This window comes from Aotus nancymaae, unplaced genomic scaffold (genome assembly GCF_030222135.1).
Source record: "Aotus nancymaae isolate 86718 unplaced genomic scaffold, 86718_ANA_hifiasm-v0.15.2.pri h1tg000016l, whole genome shotgun sequence".
NCBI classification, from domain to species: Eukaryota; Metazoa; Chordata; class Mammalia; order Primates; family Aotidae; genus Aotus; species Aotus nancymaae.
The window spans coordinates 65,173,353-65,190,410 of NW_026988428.1; the positions used below are offsets into that span (position 1 = coordinate 65,173,353).

General features: G+C 42.3%; 1 protein-coding gene across 4 annotated transcripts in view; it reads left to right on the plus strand.

Annotated features, from left to right (window-relative positions):
* The first annotated feature begins 14,813 nt into the window (after window positions 1-14,813).
* The window catches only part of CD163L1 (CD163 molecule like 1), an 85,680-nt gene continuing 83,435 nt past the window's right edge, over window positions 14,814-17,058 (plus strand). For all 4 annotated transcript variants that reach the window (XM_064377483.1, XM_064377484.1, XM_021671249.2 and 1 more), the window contains exon 1: window positions 14,814-14,944. In XM_064377483.1, the coding sequence (XP_064233553.1) occupies window positions 14,914-14,944 (31 nt within the window). In that variant the 5' untranslated portion in view covers window positions 14,814-14,913. The remainder of the gene's footprint in view (window positions 14,945-17,058) is intronic.

The following is a 17,058-nucleotide window of genomic DNA, read 5'->3' on the forward strand; positions in this document are numbered from 1 at the left end:
AGGACTCTGGGGCCGTGGACAGGGTTTGCAGTGGGCCTTGGCACCAGCTTCTGGAGTTCCTCCTATGGCCCCTGCTGCTCTGGTCTCTGCCACCCAGAACTGCCTTGAGAAGTGAGTCTCAGGCAGGACTACAACAAGGCCCCTTGAGTTTGGGGAGCTGGTAGAAGAGGGACTGGAGGAAGCCAGAGAGAAAAGAGTTAGGGAGACTTCTTGCAGCTCTGCCTGCAGATCCAGGGAGTTGTGCTGGGTGTCCTGGAGCAGCTCAACTTGAAGCTGGAGCCCAGCATGGAGGAGGAGACCCTGCAGGCCATGTGCTCACTGGCAGGTGGCAACACCCAGACCATCATCCCCATCCTGTGCAGCAAGCCACTGCCTTGGGACAGGTACCTCTCCCCTGGCCCAGGGCACATTCTGCAGCCCAAGAAACCATCTCCTGCTGTCTGGCCCCAAGCCCAAAAGTCACCCTGAAAAAATGACTTTTCTCTGTCCCTGCTTTTCTTGGATGCCCATCAAGCCTCATCCTTCATGTCCTCTGTTCAATTCTTCTTTGGTCTCACTCCCTCTAGTCCCTGAAAACTGGCTCTTCATGGGCCTGAGACCAGACTAGTTTTAGGGGCTAGTCAGCAAGGCCCATGACACAGCTGTCCCTAGATCCCGCAGAACCACTTTGGGCCTGTGGAAGGCTTTCGACACCCAGTAAGAGACCGCCATTGGTGTCCCACAGCTGCTCCTTGGCATCATGGAAAAGACCCAGTCCAGGCAGGAGGCTCGGGAGATGGACTTCCAGCCTGTGGTGCTTAGTACAAGGGAGGAGAGGGGATCCAGGGCTTCCTGTTCCTGGAAGTTGGGGGTAGAGGGAAAGATTGGTCAAAAGATTTTGTAACCAGGTGACAGAAGTGGGGCTGTGGGGACATCCCTGAGACGCTCGCTGTTCCCCGATTGGATGTGCTTTTTCCAGGTCCTTGGGCTCTCACTCACCCAAGAATGGGGAGGAGAGCCAGGCAGCATGGTGATATTGTTTAAGTAAATATCAGACTCAAACAGCTTTGCAGAAAAGCAATTCATTAGGCAGAGAGAGAGAGAGAGAGAGAGAGAGAGAGAGAGAGAGAGAGAGAGAGACCTCCTATGCTATCATGGTAAGAGATCCAGAGATGGAGTCCACACAGGTAAAGAGAGTGAGAGAGAAGGCTCCCACGCTGCTGTGGGAGGCATCCTAGAGAGGGAAATCCATATAGGTAAGGGAGTAGGGGGAATTTAACCCTGGAGTTACTCCCACCCCATTCAGATTCTCATCCAGTGAGAGGAGCTTTTCCAGACTTCCTCTGGAGTGATTGGTCTTCAACTCTGATGCTAAATTGGCTGCCTGGCTTGCAATAGAGCCCCTCCTTCCAAGGCTTTTGGTGGTCTTTTTAAACAAAGGAAGCTCACCTGGCTGTCTACCTTCCCACGCACCGGAAAGTTAGACAAAGAACTCTAGGCTCCCGGATAGGGGGTGGATAGAGGTACGGCGCTGGGAAGTTCTTGCCTTTGAAACCAAGCCTCTTGTGGACCCGGGAAGAGAAGTTAACATAATCCCTTAGTGGCCCTCTGAACAGCAAAGTCCAACTGCTGTTGGGACATGGGTGTTGATCACTCTTTAGCTACTTCCTGCTGAATTGGGGTGTAGAAAGGGCCCTGCAGTTAAGGTTTCCTGCAGAGGGGAGTCTTTTAGGGGTGCAGGTTGATTGAGAGGTCCATGATAGAGTTCAGGAGCAAGGACATTCAGGGTTCCATTTGCAGGATTATTTGAGGCCTTATGGTTTTAATTCTAGAAGAAACAAATGTGACAAGAAGGTTAAAGATGAGAACCTTCTTGTTCTCACCTTTGAGACGGCCAACAATAATGGAATGGTTATAAACAGGCCTAGGAGAGGATAGAGCCAGGACAGCCAGTTGTTAAACAAACTCCGCGATACTGATTTTTGAAGGTTTTTAGCCCTATGTTTGATTGATTCTTGAGTTTTTTTTTTAACTTTGAGACAACACTCAGTTGGTTTATAAAGTAGCAGCCTTCTCTTCCTAGGAAGAGACAGGTTTCTTCTCTCTTGGCTCTTAGCAGATTTGGGGCCGTTCTACTTTGAAGAGCTATGGCAGCTAAAGAGTTAAGCTGTTTCTGCAGAGTGAGCTGCCTCTGCAGAGGGAATTAGCAACCTTTTCATGTTATTAACTCCTGAGATGGCTTATATTAAAATTGAGTAGAGGTAGTAAGTTTTCTTTTTTCTTTTCTCTTTTTTGTTTTTGAGACGGAGTTTCGCTCTTGTTACCCAGGCTGGAGTGCAATGGCGCGATCTTGGCTCACCGCAACCTCTGCCTCCTGGGTTCAGGCAATTCTCCTGCCTCAGCCTCCTGAGTAGCTGGGATTATAGGCACGTGCCACCATGCCCAGCTAATTTTTTTTTTTTTTTTTTTTTTTTTTTTTTTTTGTATTTTTAGTAGAGACGGGATTTCACCATGTTGACTAGGATGATCTCGATCTCTTGACCTCGTGATCCAGCCGCCTCGGCCTCCCAAAGTGCTGGGATTACAGGCGTGAGCCACCGTGCCTGGCCCAGAGGTAGTAACTTTTCTAATGCCGGCACCAAGTTTTCCTATTATTCCGGCTTCCCCTCCCCTACTATGAAAGGAATAATTGGAGACAGCAAAGTCAACAGTGATAGTCCCGTTAATGCCAGGATGTAAATTAGACTCATGAGCAGTTACTTTCTTGGGGATCTTGTCAGAAGAGCAAATGTACATCCTCGAATGGCTCGCAGGTGTACAAAGGGTCATCTCCTGGAACTTCAGGCTGAGGAGTGGAGGGCCTATGATTTTCTTCAAGTGTCCAAGGCTTTAGCCAAGTGTGATTAATCCATGAGTCAATTCCCACAACTTTAACTGCCGTTGGGATAGATGGAATAACCAAAAATGGTCCTTCCCAAGATGGGTCTAGAGAGGGAGAGTCTGAGGGGAGAGACTTAACAAGCACCAGGTCTCCAGGCAGAACAACCCTTTGCCTTTTCCCTAGGGTGTTCTTCAGATAAGGTGCTAAGAGCCTGTTTGTACTTAGCCAAGAAGGTTATATCTTTTATTAGATTTGCTGTTTCCTTGTCTAATACAAGATTGTTGGTAAGAAAAAGCCATCCTTAAAGCATCTCATAGGGGCTGAGTCCTATTTTCTGAGGAGAGTTTCAAGACCTTAAGAGTGCTATTGGTAATGGAGAAGGCCACGGGAGGTGGGTTTCCTGTGCCAGTTTCTTTAGGTGTCTCTTAAGAATTTCATTTATATTTTCCCCTTTCCCTGAGGACTGAGGCCTCCAAGCACAGTGGAGATGATACTGTATTCCTAACGCCCTGGAAATTCCTTGGGTCACTGCAGCTTTGAAGGCAGAGGTATTATCACTTTGAAGACAGCAGGGGAGTCCGAATATATGGATTATTTCATTAATCAGGACCTTTATTACCTCTTGGGCTTCTTCTGGTCTACAGGGGAAAGCCTCAGCCCAGTTTGTCTAGGTATCTACACATACTAGCAGATATGGATATTTCTGAGACTTAGGCCTATGGGTAAAGTCCATTTGCCAGTCCTCGGCTGGGTAATGACTCACTGTTCCCCGGAGGAGCTTTGCGATGTGCCAAAGGTCTATTTTTCTGGCATATTTCATAACCTTTGACTATTTGTTGAACAGCCTTGAAGAGACCTTTCTCTGTAAATATAGATTTGGCTATTAGATGTGCATTCTCTATACCCATATGGAAGGTTTGATGCAGGGTTTTAAGTACTTTTCACTAGCCAGCAGCAGGTAGGAGTACTTTCCCTCCTCAATAGCTAGCCACCCTGAAGGGAGATGATCACGTCCCTGGGAGACTGCCCACTCTGCCTCTGCTGATGAGTACTGAGGTCTAGTTCCCTGGAGAGGGTTTTCCCATATTAAAGGTCCTTCTCTAAATTCTTGTCTAGCTGTCTTTTTTGCCTCTAGGTCAGCCTGGTGGTTGCCCTCTGCTTCCTCCTTATTTCCTTTCTGGTGACCCTGGCAGTGTAAGACTGCTACCTCTTTGGGTTCTTGGACAGCTTGTAATAAGTCTAAAATTTCCTTATGATATTTGATGGGAGTTCCTGCCAAGGTTAGGAGCTCTCTTTCCTTTCACACGGCAGCATGGGGATGCAGAAGCACATTTGGAATCTGTGTACATGTTTATTCTCTTTCCTTTTCCTAATTTCAGAGCTTGAGTGAGGGCTACTATTTCTGCCAGCTGGGCACTAGTTCCAGGAGGAAGGGAGTTACCTTCAAGCACTGTTTGATCACTGACTACTGCATGTCCTGCTTTGTGAACTCCATTTTCCATAAAGGAACTTCCATCAGTGTATAGGTTAAGGTCAGGATTGGCTAGAGGAGTTTCTAAGAGATCCTCTCGAGCTGCATAGTTCTGAGCTACAACCTACTGACGGTCATTTTCTGTGTCTGCTTCTTCCTCAAGAAGAAAAGTAGCTGGGTTGAGGACTGCACACGTGCGCAGCTGAAGCACAGGCCCTTTGAGCGCTAAGGGCTGATATTTGAGTAGGTGATTGTTAGACAGCCATAAGCCTCCTTTAGAGGCCAGAATTCCAGCTACATGATGTGAAGTCTGTACAGTTAGATCTTTCCCTTGCACTATTTTAACAGCTTGTGAGACCAGTATAGCCACTGTGGCTATGACTCACAAGCAGTGTGGCCAGCGTTTTGCTACTGCATCAATTTCCTTACTTAGGTATGCCACCAGATGTGGCATGGTCCCCTGAGTCTGAGTGAGAACCCCCAGTGCCACTCCTCACTTTTTCATAGCATATAGGGAGTTGTTCCCTGTAGGAAGGCTGAGAGCTGGAGTCTGCGGTAATGCCTGCTTCAGGGTCTGAAAGGCTGCCTCAGCTATAGGGTCCCATTGTATTAGATGGGTGTTAGCTTTTTGGGTTTCCTTAATCAGAGTGTATAATGGTTTTGCTATTTCACCATATCTGGGAATCCACAATTGGCAAAAAATAGTTATTCCCAAGAATCCCTGCAACTGTTTTAAGGTCTTTGGATGGGGGAAGGCCAGTATGGGTTGGAGACATTCTTTATTAAGGGCCCGAGTGCCCTTAGACAGGACAAGCCCTAGGTATTTTACCTCTTGCCTACAAAGTTGGGCTTTGGGTTTGGAAACCTTATATACACAGGTAGCAAGGAACTTTAGGAGGTCCTGGGTGGCCTGCTGACACTGGGTTTCTGAGTTTGAAGTTAAAAGTAAGTCATCCAGATATTGAAGAACCAGAGTACCTGGATGTGAAAAGTTACTAAGGTCCTGGGCTAAAGCCTGGCTAAACAGGTGGGGGCTATCTGGAAAGCCCTGGGGTAACACTGTCCAGGTGAGCTGAGAACTCTTGTCTAAAGGGTCTTCAAAGTCAGAGAGAAACTGGGAGTCAGGATGCAAGGGAACACAGAAAAAGGCATCCTTAAGGTCCAGGACTGTAAACCATTGTGCCTCTCCTGGTATTTGAGAGAGCAAGGTGTAAGGGTTGGGTACAGCTGGCTATAAAGGAATCACAGCTTCCTTAATAAGCCTGAGATCTTGCACCAGCCTCCATTGTCCATTAGGTTTTTGTACTCCTAAAATTGGAGTATTACAAGGGCTGTTACAGGACTTTACTAGACTCTGAGCTTTTAAGTTCTTTACAATATCCTGTAGCCCCTTTTTGGCTTCCAGTCTTAGGGGGTACTGTCTTTGATAAGGAACAGAGGTGGGATCCTTTAGCCTTATTTGAATTGGGCATGCATTCTTTGCCTGTCCAAATTGTCTGCCCATTTCCCAAACCTCAGGATTAATCCCTTCTTGAATAATGGGCAGCAGAGAAGAATTTCCTCCCTGATGAGGTTTATATAGATAATGGCTCCTGCTCTGGCTAACAGGTCCCACCCTAGTAAGGGAGTGGGACTTTCTGGCATGATGAGAAGGGCATGAGAGAAGAGTATATCTCCCCAGTTACAGCTTAGGGGCTGGGGGAAATACAGGGAGACTGCTTGTCCTAGGACTCCTTGGACAGTCACAGACTTGGGGGACAACCATCCAGGTTAGAAGAGTAAAACTGAGAAGGCTGCACCAGTGTCCAAGAGGAGAGTAACCTCCTGGCCCTTTATGGTCCACTTTACCAGGGGCTCATTGATGGTGATGGCTTGCACTGGTGCTTGCCCTGGGAACCTTCAGTCCTGCTGTTGGGTTATCTGGTTAGACACCTCAGGCCCTGGGAACCTTTGTCACCTGGGACAGTGTGCTTTCCAGTGATCCCCTTGGCATGGAGGGAAGGACGAGGTGGTGGTCCATTTCTCTGGGGACAATTTCTTACAAAGTGTCCTGTTAGGCCACAATGGAAACAAGCTTTGTCAGACTGGTGGCTAACCCAAGACTTTCCCTCATTTGAGCCCTTTGGATCTGCTTGCCTGAAGGCCATGACTAGGGCTGTGGTTTTTCTCTGGTCTCTCCTATTCCTTTCAGCCTGTTCCTCCTGGTCTCTATTATAAAACACTGAGGTTGCTAAGTTTAGTAATGATTCTAGACTCTGTTCTGGCCCCAGGGCCAGCTTCTGGAGCTTCCTCTGAATGTCAGCTGCTGATTACATAATAAACTTGTCCTTTAGTATTAACTGACCCTTGATGGAGTCTGGAGCTTCCTCTGAATTTCAGCTGCTGATTGCATAATAAACTTGTGCTTTAGTATTAACTGACCTTTGATGGAGTCTGGTGACAGGGGAGTATACTTTCTTAAGGCCTGCAATCACTCGAGGAAGGCTGTTGGGTTTTCTTCCTTTCCCTAAGTTATGGTGGATAACATTGCATAGATCATGAGCTTCTTCCCAGTTCAACTTAATCCCTCAAGTATGCAGGTTAAGAGGTGCCTATGACTCCAGTCCCCCTGTTCTGAGTTAGGATCTCAGCAAGGGTCTGTACTAGGGACTGCTTGTCTACCTGTAGGAAGTCAATCCTTTTCCTCTGGCTTCATTTGGTTATGTATTTGACTAAGGTACCAGGTGTTCCCAAAGTCTTCAGCTGCTGCTAGGGCAGCCTCTGTCTCATTGCTTGTTAGGGTTTCACTAAGCAGTAGCATGATATCTTTCCAATGTAATTCAAAGGACTAACCCAGGCCCTGAAGAACATCTATGTACTTTTCTGGATCATCTGAAAACTTGCCTAAGTCCTCCTCAATTTTCTTTAAGTCAGAAAGTGAAAAGGGAGTGTGCACCTTAGTCAGACCAAATTCTCCTCCTACTGCCTGTAGGGGGCAGAGTCTGGGCATCCTAATAACCTGAGATGCCTTGGCTGTTTCAGCCTCCCCTGGATCCTTTTGGGCTATTGGAGCTAAGGAGGCCTGGTCAGCATTGGTGGAGGTAGGAGCCACAGGGAGTCCTAAATGTGGGGGTAGTCCTGAGGAGGAGTTAGTAGGGTATGAGGAACAGGCCTTACATAGCTGAGGATTATTCTTTAGAGAAAATAAAACTTGCACATAGGGGACCTCAAACCATTTAACTTCACTCTTATAAAACAGGTCTAATTGTAGAATGGTGTTATAATCTGTACTTCCCTTAGGAGGCCAGGTTTTTCCACTCAGCAGAGGGTATTTCAGCCATGCTGTTTGGGAGAGAAAAATGAGCCATTTCTTCAAAGATTGTGTGTCAAATTGGTCCCAGTTCTCCAGGGTACATTTTAAAGGAGACTTTATCTTGGGAAGAGTAGCACCCATCTGAAATCGAACACAGGAATGCCCACATCCCTATTTATTAATTGCAATCACTAGATCTGGGGCATCCCCCAGTTATGGTGCCAGTCCTGGGGCATTCCCAAGTTATAGCACCTTGTAATTTTCTTGTGCCCAAGATGCATGATCATCTTTTGGGGTCCCCAATGTGCTGGGTTTAATCATGCTTAACAGCATCATGGGTACTCACATTCACTGTTTACATGACTCCACTGACCACCATAAAGACATGTGCACTGCTGGGATGGGTGGTTTGTATCAATGAGTCCCTGATCCAGGCCAGTGAGGCTTGGGTGATGGGTACCAATATTCCCTAGCAAAAGTTCCATTAATATAGGCCTGATTATAAAGCTACCCTAGGAGTATAAACTTCTAGGGAGGGACCTCTGAGCAAAACAATCCAAAGAAGGTGGAGTGGCCATGTGGCTGAGGCTGAAACAATGACCTTAGGACCCAGGCCTCCTCTCCCACCCCACTTTCCATTATAGGAAAATGCACTAGGGTTGTGGGGCCTGTAATTGGCTACTGGAGCCTTGGACCTGGTTTGACTATGGTCTTCTAGATGGAGAAGTTCTGCCACAGGGTGAGCCGATCCACTCCATCATCTACAGCTCCTGGCTGGCTCACCATAGATGTAACCAGGAGTCCCAGGTTCTTGGCCTCCCCTGCCCCAGGAATGGGAGAAGAGGCCCTGGAGGTACAATGGGCTTGTTCAAGTAAATATTGGACCCAAAGAGTTTTGCAGAAAGTGATTTATTAGGGGGGAGAGAGAGAGAGAAGAAGAGAGAGAGAGAGAGAGAGAGAGCGCTCCCATGCTGTCATGGGAGGGGATCCAGAGATGGAGTCTGTATAGGTAAGGGAGTAGGGGGGATTTTAACCCCAGAGTTACTCCCACTCCCTTCAAGTTCTCATCCAGTGAAAGGAGCTTTTCCAAACTTCCTCTGGAGTGATTGATCTTTGACTCTGATGTGGGATTGGCTACCTGGCTTGCATTAGAGCCCCTCCTTCCAAGGCTTTTGGTGGTCTTTTTAAACAAAGGAAGCTCACCTGGGCTGTCTACCTTCCTGTGTATGGGAAAGTTAGACAAAGAACTCTAGGCTCCCAGTTGGGGTGGGGTGGGGGGTGGATAGAGGTATGGCACTGCAAAGTTCTTGCTTTTGAAATCATGCCCCTTGTTGACCTGGGTAGATAAATTCAGGAAGACAGTGAGAAACCTGCACAAAAAGGCTGAAAATTCCAAACACCAAAATGGCTCTTCTCCTTCAAAGGATCACAACTCCCCATCAGCCAGGGAACAAAACTGGACAGAGAATGAGTTTGATGAATTGGCAAAAGTAAGCTTCAGAATGTGGGTAATAACAAACTCCTCCAAGCTAAAGGAGCATGTTCTAACCCAATGCAAGGAAGCTAAGAACCTTGAAAAAAGTTTAGACAATTACTAACTAAAATAAACAGTTTAGAGAAGAACATAAATGGCCTGATGGAGCGGAAAAACACAGCATGAGAACTTTGTGAAGCATACACAAATTTCAATAGCTGAATCAATCAAGTGGAAGAAAGTATATCAGAGATTGAAGATCAACTTAATGAAATAAAGTGAGAAGAAATGATTAGAGAAAAAAGAATGAAAAGGAGTGAACAAAGCCTCCAAGAAATATGTGACTATGTGAAAAGACCAAACCTGTGTTTGATCGGTATACCTGAAAGTGACAAGGAGAATGAAACCAAGTTGGAAAACACTCTTCAGCATATTAACCAGGAGAACTTCCTCAACCTAGCAAGACAGACTAACATTCAGGAAATACAGAGAACACCACAAAGATATTCTTTGAGAAGAGCAACCACAAGACACATAACAGATTCACCGGGGTTGAAATGAAGTGAGGAACTATGTTAACTTCTCTTCCCAGGTCAACAAGGGGCATGATTTCTCTTTTCTTAATGTCTCTTTTCTGTTTCAGGATCTAATCCAGGACATCACATTGCATTTAGTTGTCCTGTCTTCACAGTATCCTCTGGTCTATGCCAGTTTCTCAGTCTTTTCTTATTTCTTATGACCTCGACAGTTTTGAAGAGTACTGGTCAGGTGTTTTTTAGAATGTCCCTCACTTTGGGTTTGCCTCATGTTTTACTCGTGAATAGATTTGAGTAATTGGGTTTGGGAAAGAATACCACAGAGGTAAAGTGCCCTACTCATCACAAAATATCAGGGTATACATGATATACACATGTCATCACTAGGGATGTCACCCTTGATCATTTGTTTGAAGTGGCATTTGTTAGATTTCTCCACTGTAAAGTTATTTACTGTCTTCCATACTCTATGCTTTGGAAGTAAATCACTAAGCCTAATGTAGGTCTGCTTGTAATGAATCCACTCAAACTTTGTTTAAGGGTTTTTCATTTCTCCTTCAGTTTTGAAATATATATTCACGATGCAGAGCATTCTTGGTTGACAGGTTATTTTCTTTCTTTTACCACTTAGTAGATGTCATCTTCATTGTCCTCATGAACACACAATTTTGACAATAAGTCATCTGTAATTTTTTTCTCTCTTTATATATGCAATGCCCCTTTTTCCTCTGGCTGCCCCCACCACCACCTGGTATCTCTCTCTCATGCCTGTTATACCTAGGTAGAGTGTGTGTGAGTGTGTGTGTTATACTTTCCCTACTTGGTGTTCTTTAAGTACATTGTACTGTGGTTTGGTGTCTGTCATTATTCCTACCCATTATTTCTCCAAGTATTTCTTCTGCCCTATTCTGTCATCATTTTTCTCCTGGTATTCCAATTATATGTCTGCTACATATTGTCCTATAGCTTTTGGTTTCTCTGGTCTAGTTTTTGTTCACTTCTTGTAGATTTCTTCCAAAATTGTTCCAAATTATGCCTGCCTTCATTTATTCATGCCCAGTGTAATCTACTTTTGTGTGTGGGCTGGATCTAGTAACTTGCTTCTAATGAATAGAATGTGGCAAAAGTGCTGAGGTATCTATTTCGATATTAGGTTAGAAAGAACTGCGACTCCATATTCCTCTCTGCAAGATTTCACACTCTTTCTGTTCTATGGGGATGTCCTCCTGGCAAAAAGCTAAGGGCAGCTTCAGTCCAACTTGGCAAGAAACTGAGCCCCTCAGTACAACATTCTGTCAACCATAGTGACTGTATTAGTCTGTTCTGGCCATCATAACAAAATACCACAGACTGGGTGACTTAAGCTACAGAAATTTGTTCTCTTACAGTTTTGGAGGCTAGAAGTCCATGTTCAAGTGCCAGCAACTTTGGTTTCTGGTGAGGGCTCTCTTCCTGGCTTGCAGACAGCCACCTTCTCTCTTTGCCCTCACATGGTCTTTCTTCTTTGCATGTGTGAAGAGAGAGCTCTCTGGTGTGTCTTGTTTTGTTCTTATAAGGATAGTAATCCCTGGATTAGGTCTTTACTCTTATAACTTCATGTAATGTTAGTTATTTCCCTAAAGGCCCTGTCTTCAAATATAATTACATCAGGGTTTCAACCTATGGATTTTGGGAGGGAACAAAATTCATTCCGTAACATTCCACCCTCCACTCCCAAATTCATGTTATTCTTGCATGATAAATATATTCACCCAATTCTAATAACATATAGGACCTTAACCCTTTCTAGTGTCAATTCTAAAGTCTGAAGTGCAAAAAGTCTCATTTAAATCAGGAATGGGTGAGACTCAAGTTATGATTCATCCTGAGGCAAAATTCCTTTCCAGTTGTGAACCTGTGAAGCCAGACAAGTTATGTGCATCCAAAAAACAATAGTGGGACAGGCATAAGACAGACATTCTCATTCCAAAAAGGAGAAGTGGGAAATTCCATTAGATCTTAAGGTTCAGCAGTAATTATCTTTGGCTGAATCCTCTGCCCTCCAGCCCACAGGGGTGGCAGCATCACCACCACAGCTGTAAGTAGCAGCCTGGCCCCCTTAAATTTTTGTGGAAGCTCCATCCCTGAGGCACTGGATGGAGGCAGCCTGGTCTATTGAAAGTGAGGAGATGGTCTCATCCTCTGAAACTGAGGACAAAACAGTCTTTTCCCTGGGTCTATAGTGGGAGGGACAGCACTGATGACCTCTGAATCTCCTTCAAGGTCATTTTTCCCTTTCCTGGAAGGATAAAGCATATTTACAGCTGAATATCTTTATTATCGCATCCTACAGAATCTCAGAAGTCAGAAAGCCTTTCATGATTTATTTCAACCCATCTCTATTCTGTTTGGTCTAAACTGTCAGGGTCTCTGCTGGTATAATCCGATCTCTACTCTTGGCTCCTGGTAAGATGGATTTAAAAAATCATGTTTAATTTCTTTATGGAGTGATTGAGGAGCCACACCATTGATGTTCTCTCCAGAACACACTTTATAATTTTTTTGCTATATAACTAGGCCGAGAATTTTCCAAATCTTCAAGCTCTGGGTTGCTTTTGTTTTTTGCTTAACAACGCTGTCAATTTATGTTTCCCCTCTACCCTTTCACCATTAGCAATTAGGAAAATCTAGGCTGTGCTTTTAATGCTTTGCTCATAGGGAAGATTTCTTCCCTTCTAAAAATCAAAAGTGGTGATTCACAAGTTCTATACTTTACAAAACACTAAGACGCAATTCAGACAAGTTCTTTGCAACTTTCTAACAAAAATCATCTTTTCTGCAATTTTCAATAACGTGTTCCTCACTTCCATGGAAGATTTCATCAGAATTGCTTTTAGCATTCATGTTTTTATTAACAGTCCTTTCATGGCAATTTAGGCTTTTTTCTGGCAGGCACCTGAAAACCTTTCCAGTCTCTATTCTCTACCCAGTTCCAAAGGCACTTCCACATTTTTAGGTTATCTGTTACAGAAGCATCTCACTTCTCAGTACCAAAATCTGCATTTGTCTGCTTGGATCGACATAGCAAAGTACTACAGAGTAACTCACTTAAATACAACAGAAATTTATTTTTTCACAGTTCCAGAGGCTAGAAGTTTATTTTGAAGGTACTGGGAAATTTGGTTTCTAGTGAGGGCTCTCTTCCTGGCTTGTAGACAGCCACATTTTGTCTGTGTTGTCACATGGCCTTTCTTCTGCACATTTGTGAAAGAGAGAACAAACTCTGGTGTCTCTTCTTCTTATAAGGACATCAATCCTATTGGATTAAGGCCTCATTCTTATAATCTCATTTAACCATAATTACCTCCTTAAAGGCCCTATCTTCAAACATAGTCACACTGGGGGGTTAGGGCTTCAATCTATAAATTTTGAAGAGACATAATTCAATCCATGGAATAACAGTGGCCATGGGAGCAGATCCTTCCTCAGTCAAGCTTCCAGGTGAGACCACAGCCCCAGTTTACAATGTGATTATAGCCTTGTGTGAGATCTTGAAGCAGAATATCCAGCTATTGCCCCAAAGAGATGGTTATCACATCCCTTATGCCTTTTTATCGTAAAGGTATGAAAGGGGTTCATTTAGATTGGAATCTTCTACCAAATATTTGAGAGTGAGAGAACCTGGGAGTCTAGAAATGGGAAAAACTTAAAACAGTAGTAAATATATTGTAGACGCATATGTTCTATCAAAGAATAGCAATACCAGGTTTTCATTGTTTAATGTTTTCAGTTCCCACTTCTGTGAGATCAGTTTACCAACAGTAGTTTGCTATGGATTCTGTTAGCATGAAAAGGTTTCCGGTCATACTGTATTTCAAAAATTTCAGGAAAGTGTGGCTAATAAATGATATACTAGAACAAGTTTCAGCATCCTCTTTTTGTATCTTCCATCACGTAACCCATCCTACTTGGTAAATTACATTTCCCCAAAGACATTTCATTTCAAGATAAATTTTTTTCCAAGAAAAAATTCTTCCTGTTTTCCTTCTGATTTCTTCTGACTTTGGACATCTACCTCAGTTCTGAGAAGTAAGAAAGAGACTACATTTTGAGAAAGGCACTTTATCATTTCAGAGGCACACCTCACTCATACGTAGCAAGCTCTGATGTTTAATTAGACTTCAAAATACATTTGGCATTAATTGCAGCAGAATTTTATTTACCTTTGTTGTATAAAGGCTTCTCATGTATCTAAGTTGAAAAGGACAAGAAAAAGCAAAGTTCTTGAATTTATCAATGGACATTTATAAGGACTTATTTATCTAAAGTATATAAATATTTTACATCTCATTTTAATTTCTGTATATATTAGCTTCTTTTTCACTAATAGCCCTACACAACATTGAAGTATATGGTATAAAAAATCCTGGCAAAGATTCTGATGGGTTCACTTGAGTCACTGGCTTTTCCTTGAGCATGTCACTGTAATCAGGGAGACACAGGCCTTTGAAAAGATGTAATCTACCATTCTTAACGTATATAGAAGGGAAAAAGCAATTTTCCTAAAAAGCAGGACAGGACATACAGGCCCACCAGAACACAGAACAATCACTATGAGCTCAGAAGCCACTCATGGTTTTCTGCCTAATGGTTGAAATCATTTAAACAAATGTTTTCCAAACTCATTTGATGACTAAGCTTTATTTTCTTTCACATAATCATTAACAATGAAAAACTAATTTTAAAGGACTCTATTTTGTTAAACATTTTTGTAGACATAAAATTTGTTCAATTATGTTTGTCGGTGCTCATGTTTCATCAGCAAAGCTTTCATAGACTAGCCAGTTTTTAGCAATATAACCTTTTCTGACCCTTTTAGCATAACTGGTTGAAATATGTATGCTAAAACAAACAAACCTGGTGACATAGTTTATCTTTGAGATAAATATAAAACTCTGCTTACAAGATCACATTTATAGAACAAACGTTTTTAAGTGTAAAACATGAGCCTTTTTGAAAGTTTAGAGTAGCAATTTACAGTTCCCTTTATTCTGCGAGATTTCTAGACATATTATTTAACTTCCTTTGTTTTCCATATCCTAACGTGATAAGGAAGTAGCAAAGAAAAAAACAACCTCAGCTTTTATAATGACCTTTCCTTTCGAGAACTATGAACTCAATTTTACAGTATTATCATTTCCAAATAACAGATCTGTTTCCACCTCATGAGTACACTTCTGGGGTTATATAAAAGAGGACCCAGGAGTTAAATCCTAAGACTCAGGAAGAAATAGTCCTGTAATGATGCTGCCTCAAAACTCTTGGAATATTGGTAAGGGCTTGCTTTTATTTTGCTCTGCCATTTGGGAGACGGTGGGTATAGTAAGAATATGTGTAACAACACACAGATATAAATATTATGTGGTAAGGTTAAAAAAAGACAGGACATGAGAAATATTTTAAAAATTGGAAGTTTTGTGGAGCTTAGAGCAGCAGCAATATTGGAGGCAAAATTGAAATCCAAGAAAGGAGGATTAATAAAGTCAACAGAAAATGTATTATAAAGACTGGAGATTTGAAGTCAAACAAGGATATAAAGTTGCAGAAATGGAAAGAAGGGATAAATTGGAAATTTACATTTATTGTTATCAAGTGCCAGGTACTACAGTAAATGCTTTAGGTCATTTCAATTTAATTCACACAGGTAACCTATTTTATAGATATTATTGTCTCCATTGGTAGATGGAAAATTAACACTTTTAAGAGATAACTGATTTATGTAAAGTTATAAAATAGAATCTACGGTTTAAATTCAGGACCAGTTAAGTCTGAGCCCTTGATCTTTCTGCTGTAAATTTTAGTAAAGCAAATAAATAAAAATGACAAAAAAAAAAAAAAAAGTTTTTAACGGGCCCAAAGAGTAAAGATTAAGAAAGAATATATGGCTAAGAAGTATTTCAGAGCACATCTGAAAATAGTCGTAACCTTTTAACTTGCATTTCATAGACATTTAGTGGAAATAAAGAATCACGAAGGGAGGTTTTTGCTGTATCTGGGACTTACAACTCCTAAGTAGGATTGAGGCTTTTGAATATGCACTGCTACTTCTGTTGACACTGTGTCTCTGTGCCATTACTCTGTGCAATTACTACAAGTCGACAATGTTTTGTAACTATTTTGCTTATGACTAAAGACCAGCACATGTCTAGAAAACCAGCAGAAGTTTTGATATTTTTCAAAGCCTCCTTTTTGAAAAAGACTTTCTACAGTTTGAGAAGCTTAGCTACCTTCTATCTAGCAAGGCTCATTTTAATGAATTACAGTCCTTCATAATTCCTGTGTGTTACTTAAAAGATAGTATTATTAAACTTTCAGCATGCTGTCTGCCATGTATCTAATTAGAAAAGGAATGGGAAAGTTGAAGGTCTTGAATTGGTGAGATGGCATTAGATATATAGAGGGTCACAAGTTCTGGCAATTAGACTTTAACAGTTCTCCATCACAAGGCTTTCCTACTGCACTATTTGTTCACATTCATCAGATCTTGACTGTGTTGGTGTCAGAGCTTAGTAGTGATTCTTTTTTTCTTTATAGGTCATTTTTAGCTCTAACCATTCTTACAGATGGGCACTCAGAGTTTCCTGGAAGGATTTAGGCAGATGAAATGGCCTCCTAGAATAATCCTACCCATGAGGTTTGATGGAACTAAATATTCTCATCATTAGGAACAAAAGAAATAAGAAAAAAGAAGACCAACTTACTAAGTGTTATGGACAAGATGGAAAAGGAAATTGGGACACTAATTGCCCATTCCACACTTATTTCTCCCTCTTTGGCTCTATAGGGAGGGTTTTCTCTTGATTTGGGTACATTTTCCAAGAATGGTGGATGTGACTGATGATAGTTATAATAATAGCATCTCCTCTATGGTTATTACTGACTGTTGTCAAACTCACTTGGGATTACTTCTTAGAGAAGTGCCCAGGATCCATTTAGTTCCAAAGCATCATTTGAAAAACTAAAGATGTCCACCAAAGCAGCTCTGCCTTCTATCTCTGCTCCTGCACAGCCCAAGCAGGATGGGTCTTTCCCGATGGGTGTTGCTCCCTCTGTCCTCTTAGGGTTTTTGTTTTTTGTTGTCTGGGATCACACACGCTCAGTTTAACTCTAACCTCATCTTTTCCATAAGATGCTAATTAAAATACTATTTAAGATACTTCTCTAATATTTACAACTATTACATACCCCTCAAGTAAACAGGATAATATATATTATTTTTAAGCATTTCTTATACATTTATTTACCCTGTAAATCTCTATGAATTAATCATCCCATTTGCCTTTAAAACAATCTTTCTAAAATGTAAATTTTATTTATTATACCCTAATTAAATTCTTTAAAGTCTCCAAATAACTCAGAATAAATTCTCAACTCCTTTCCTTGTAT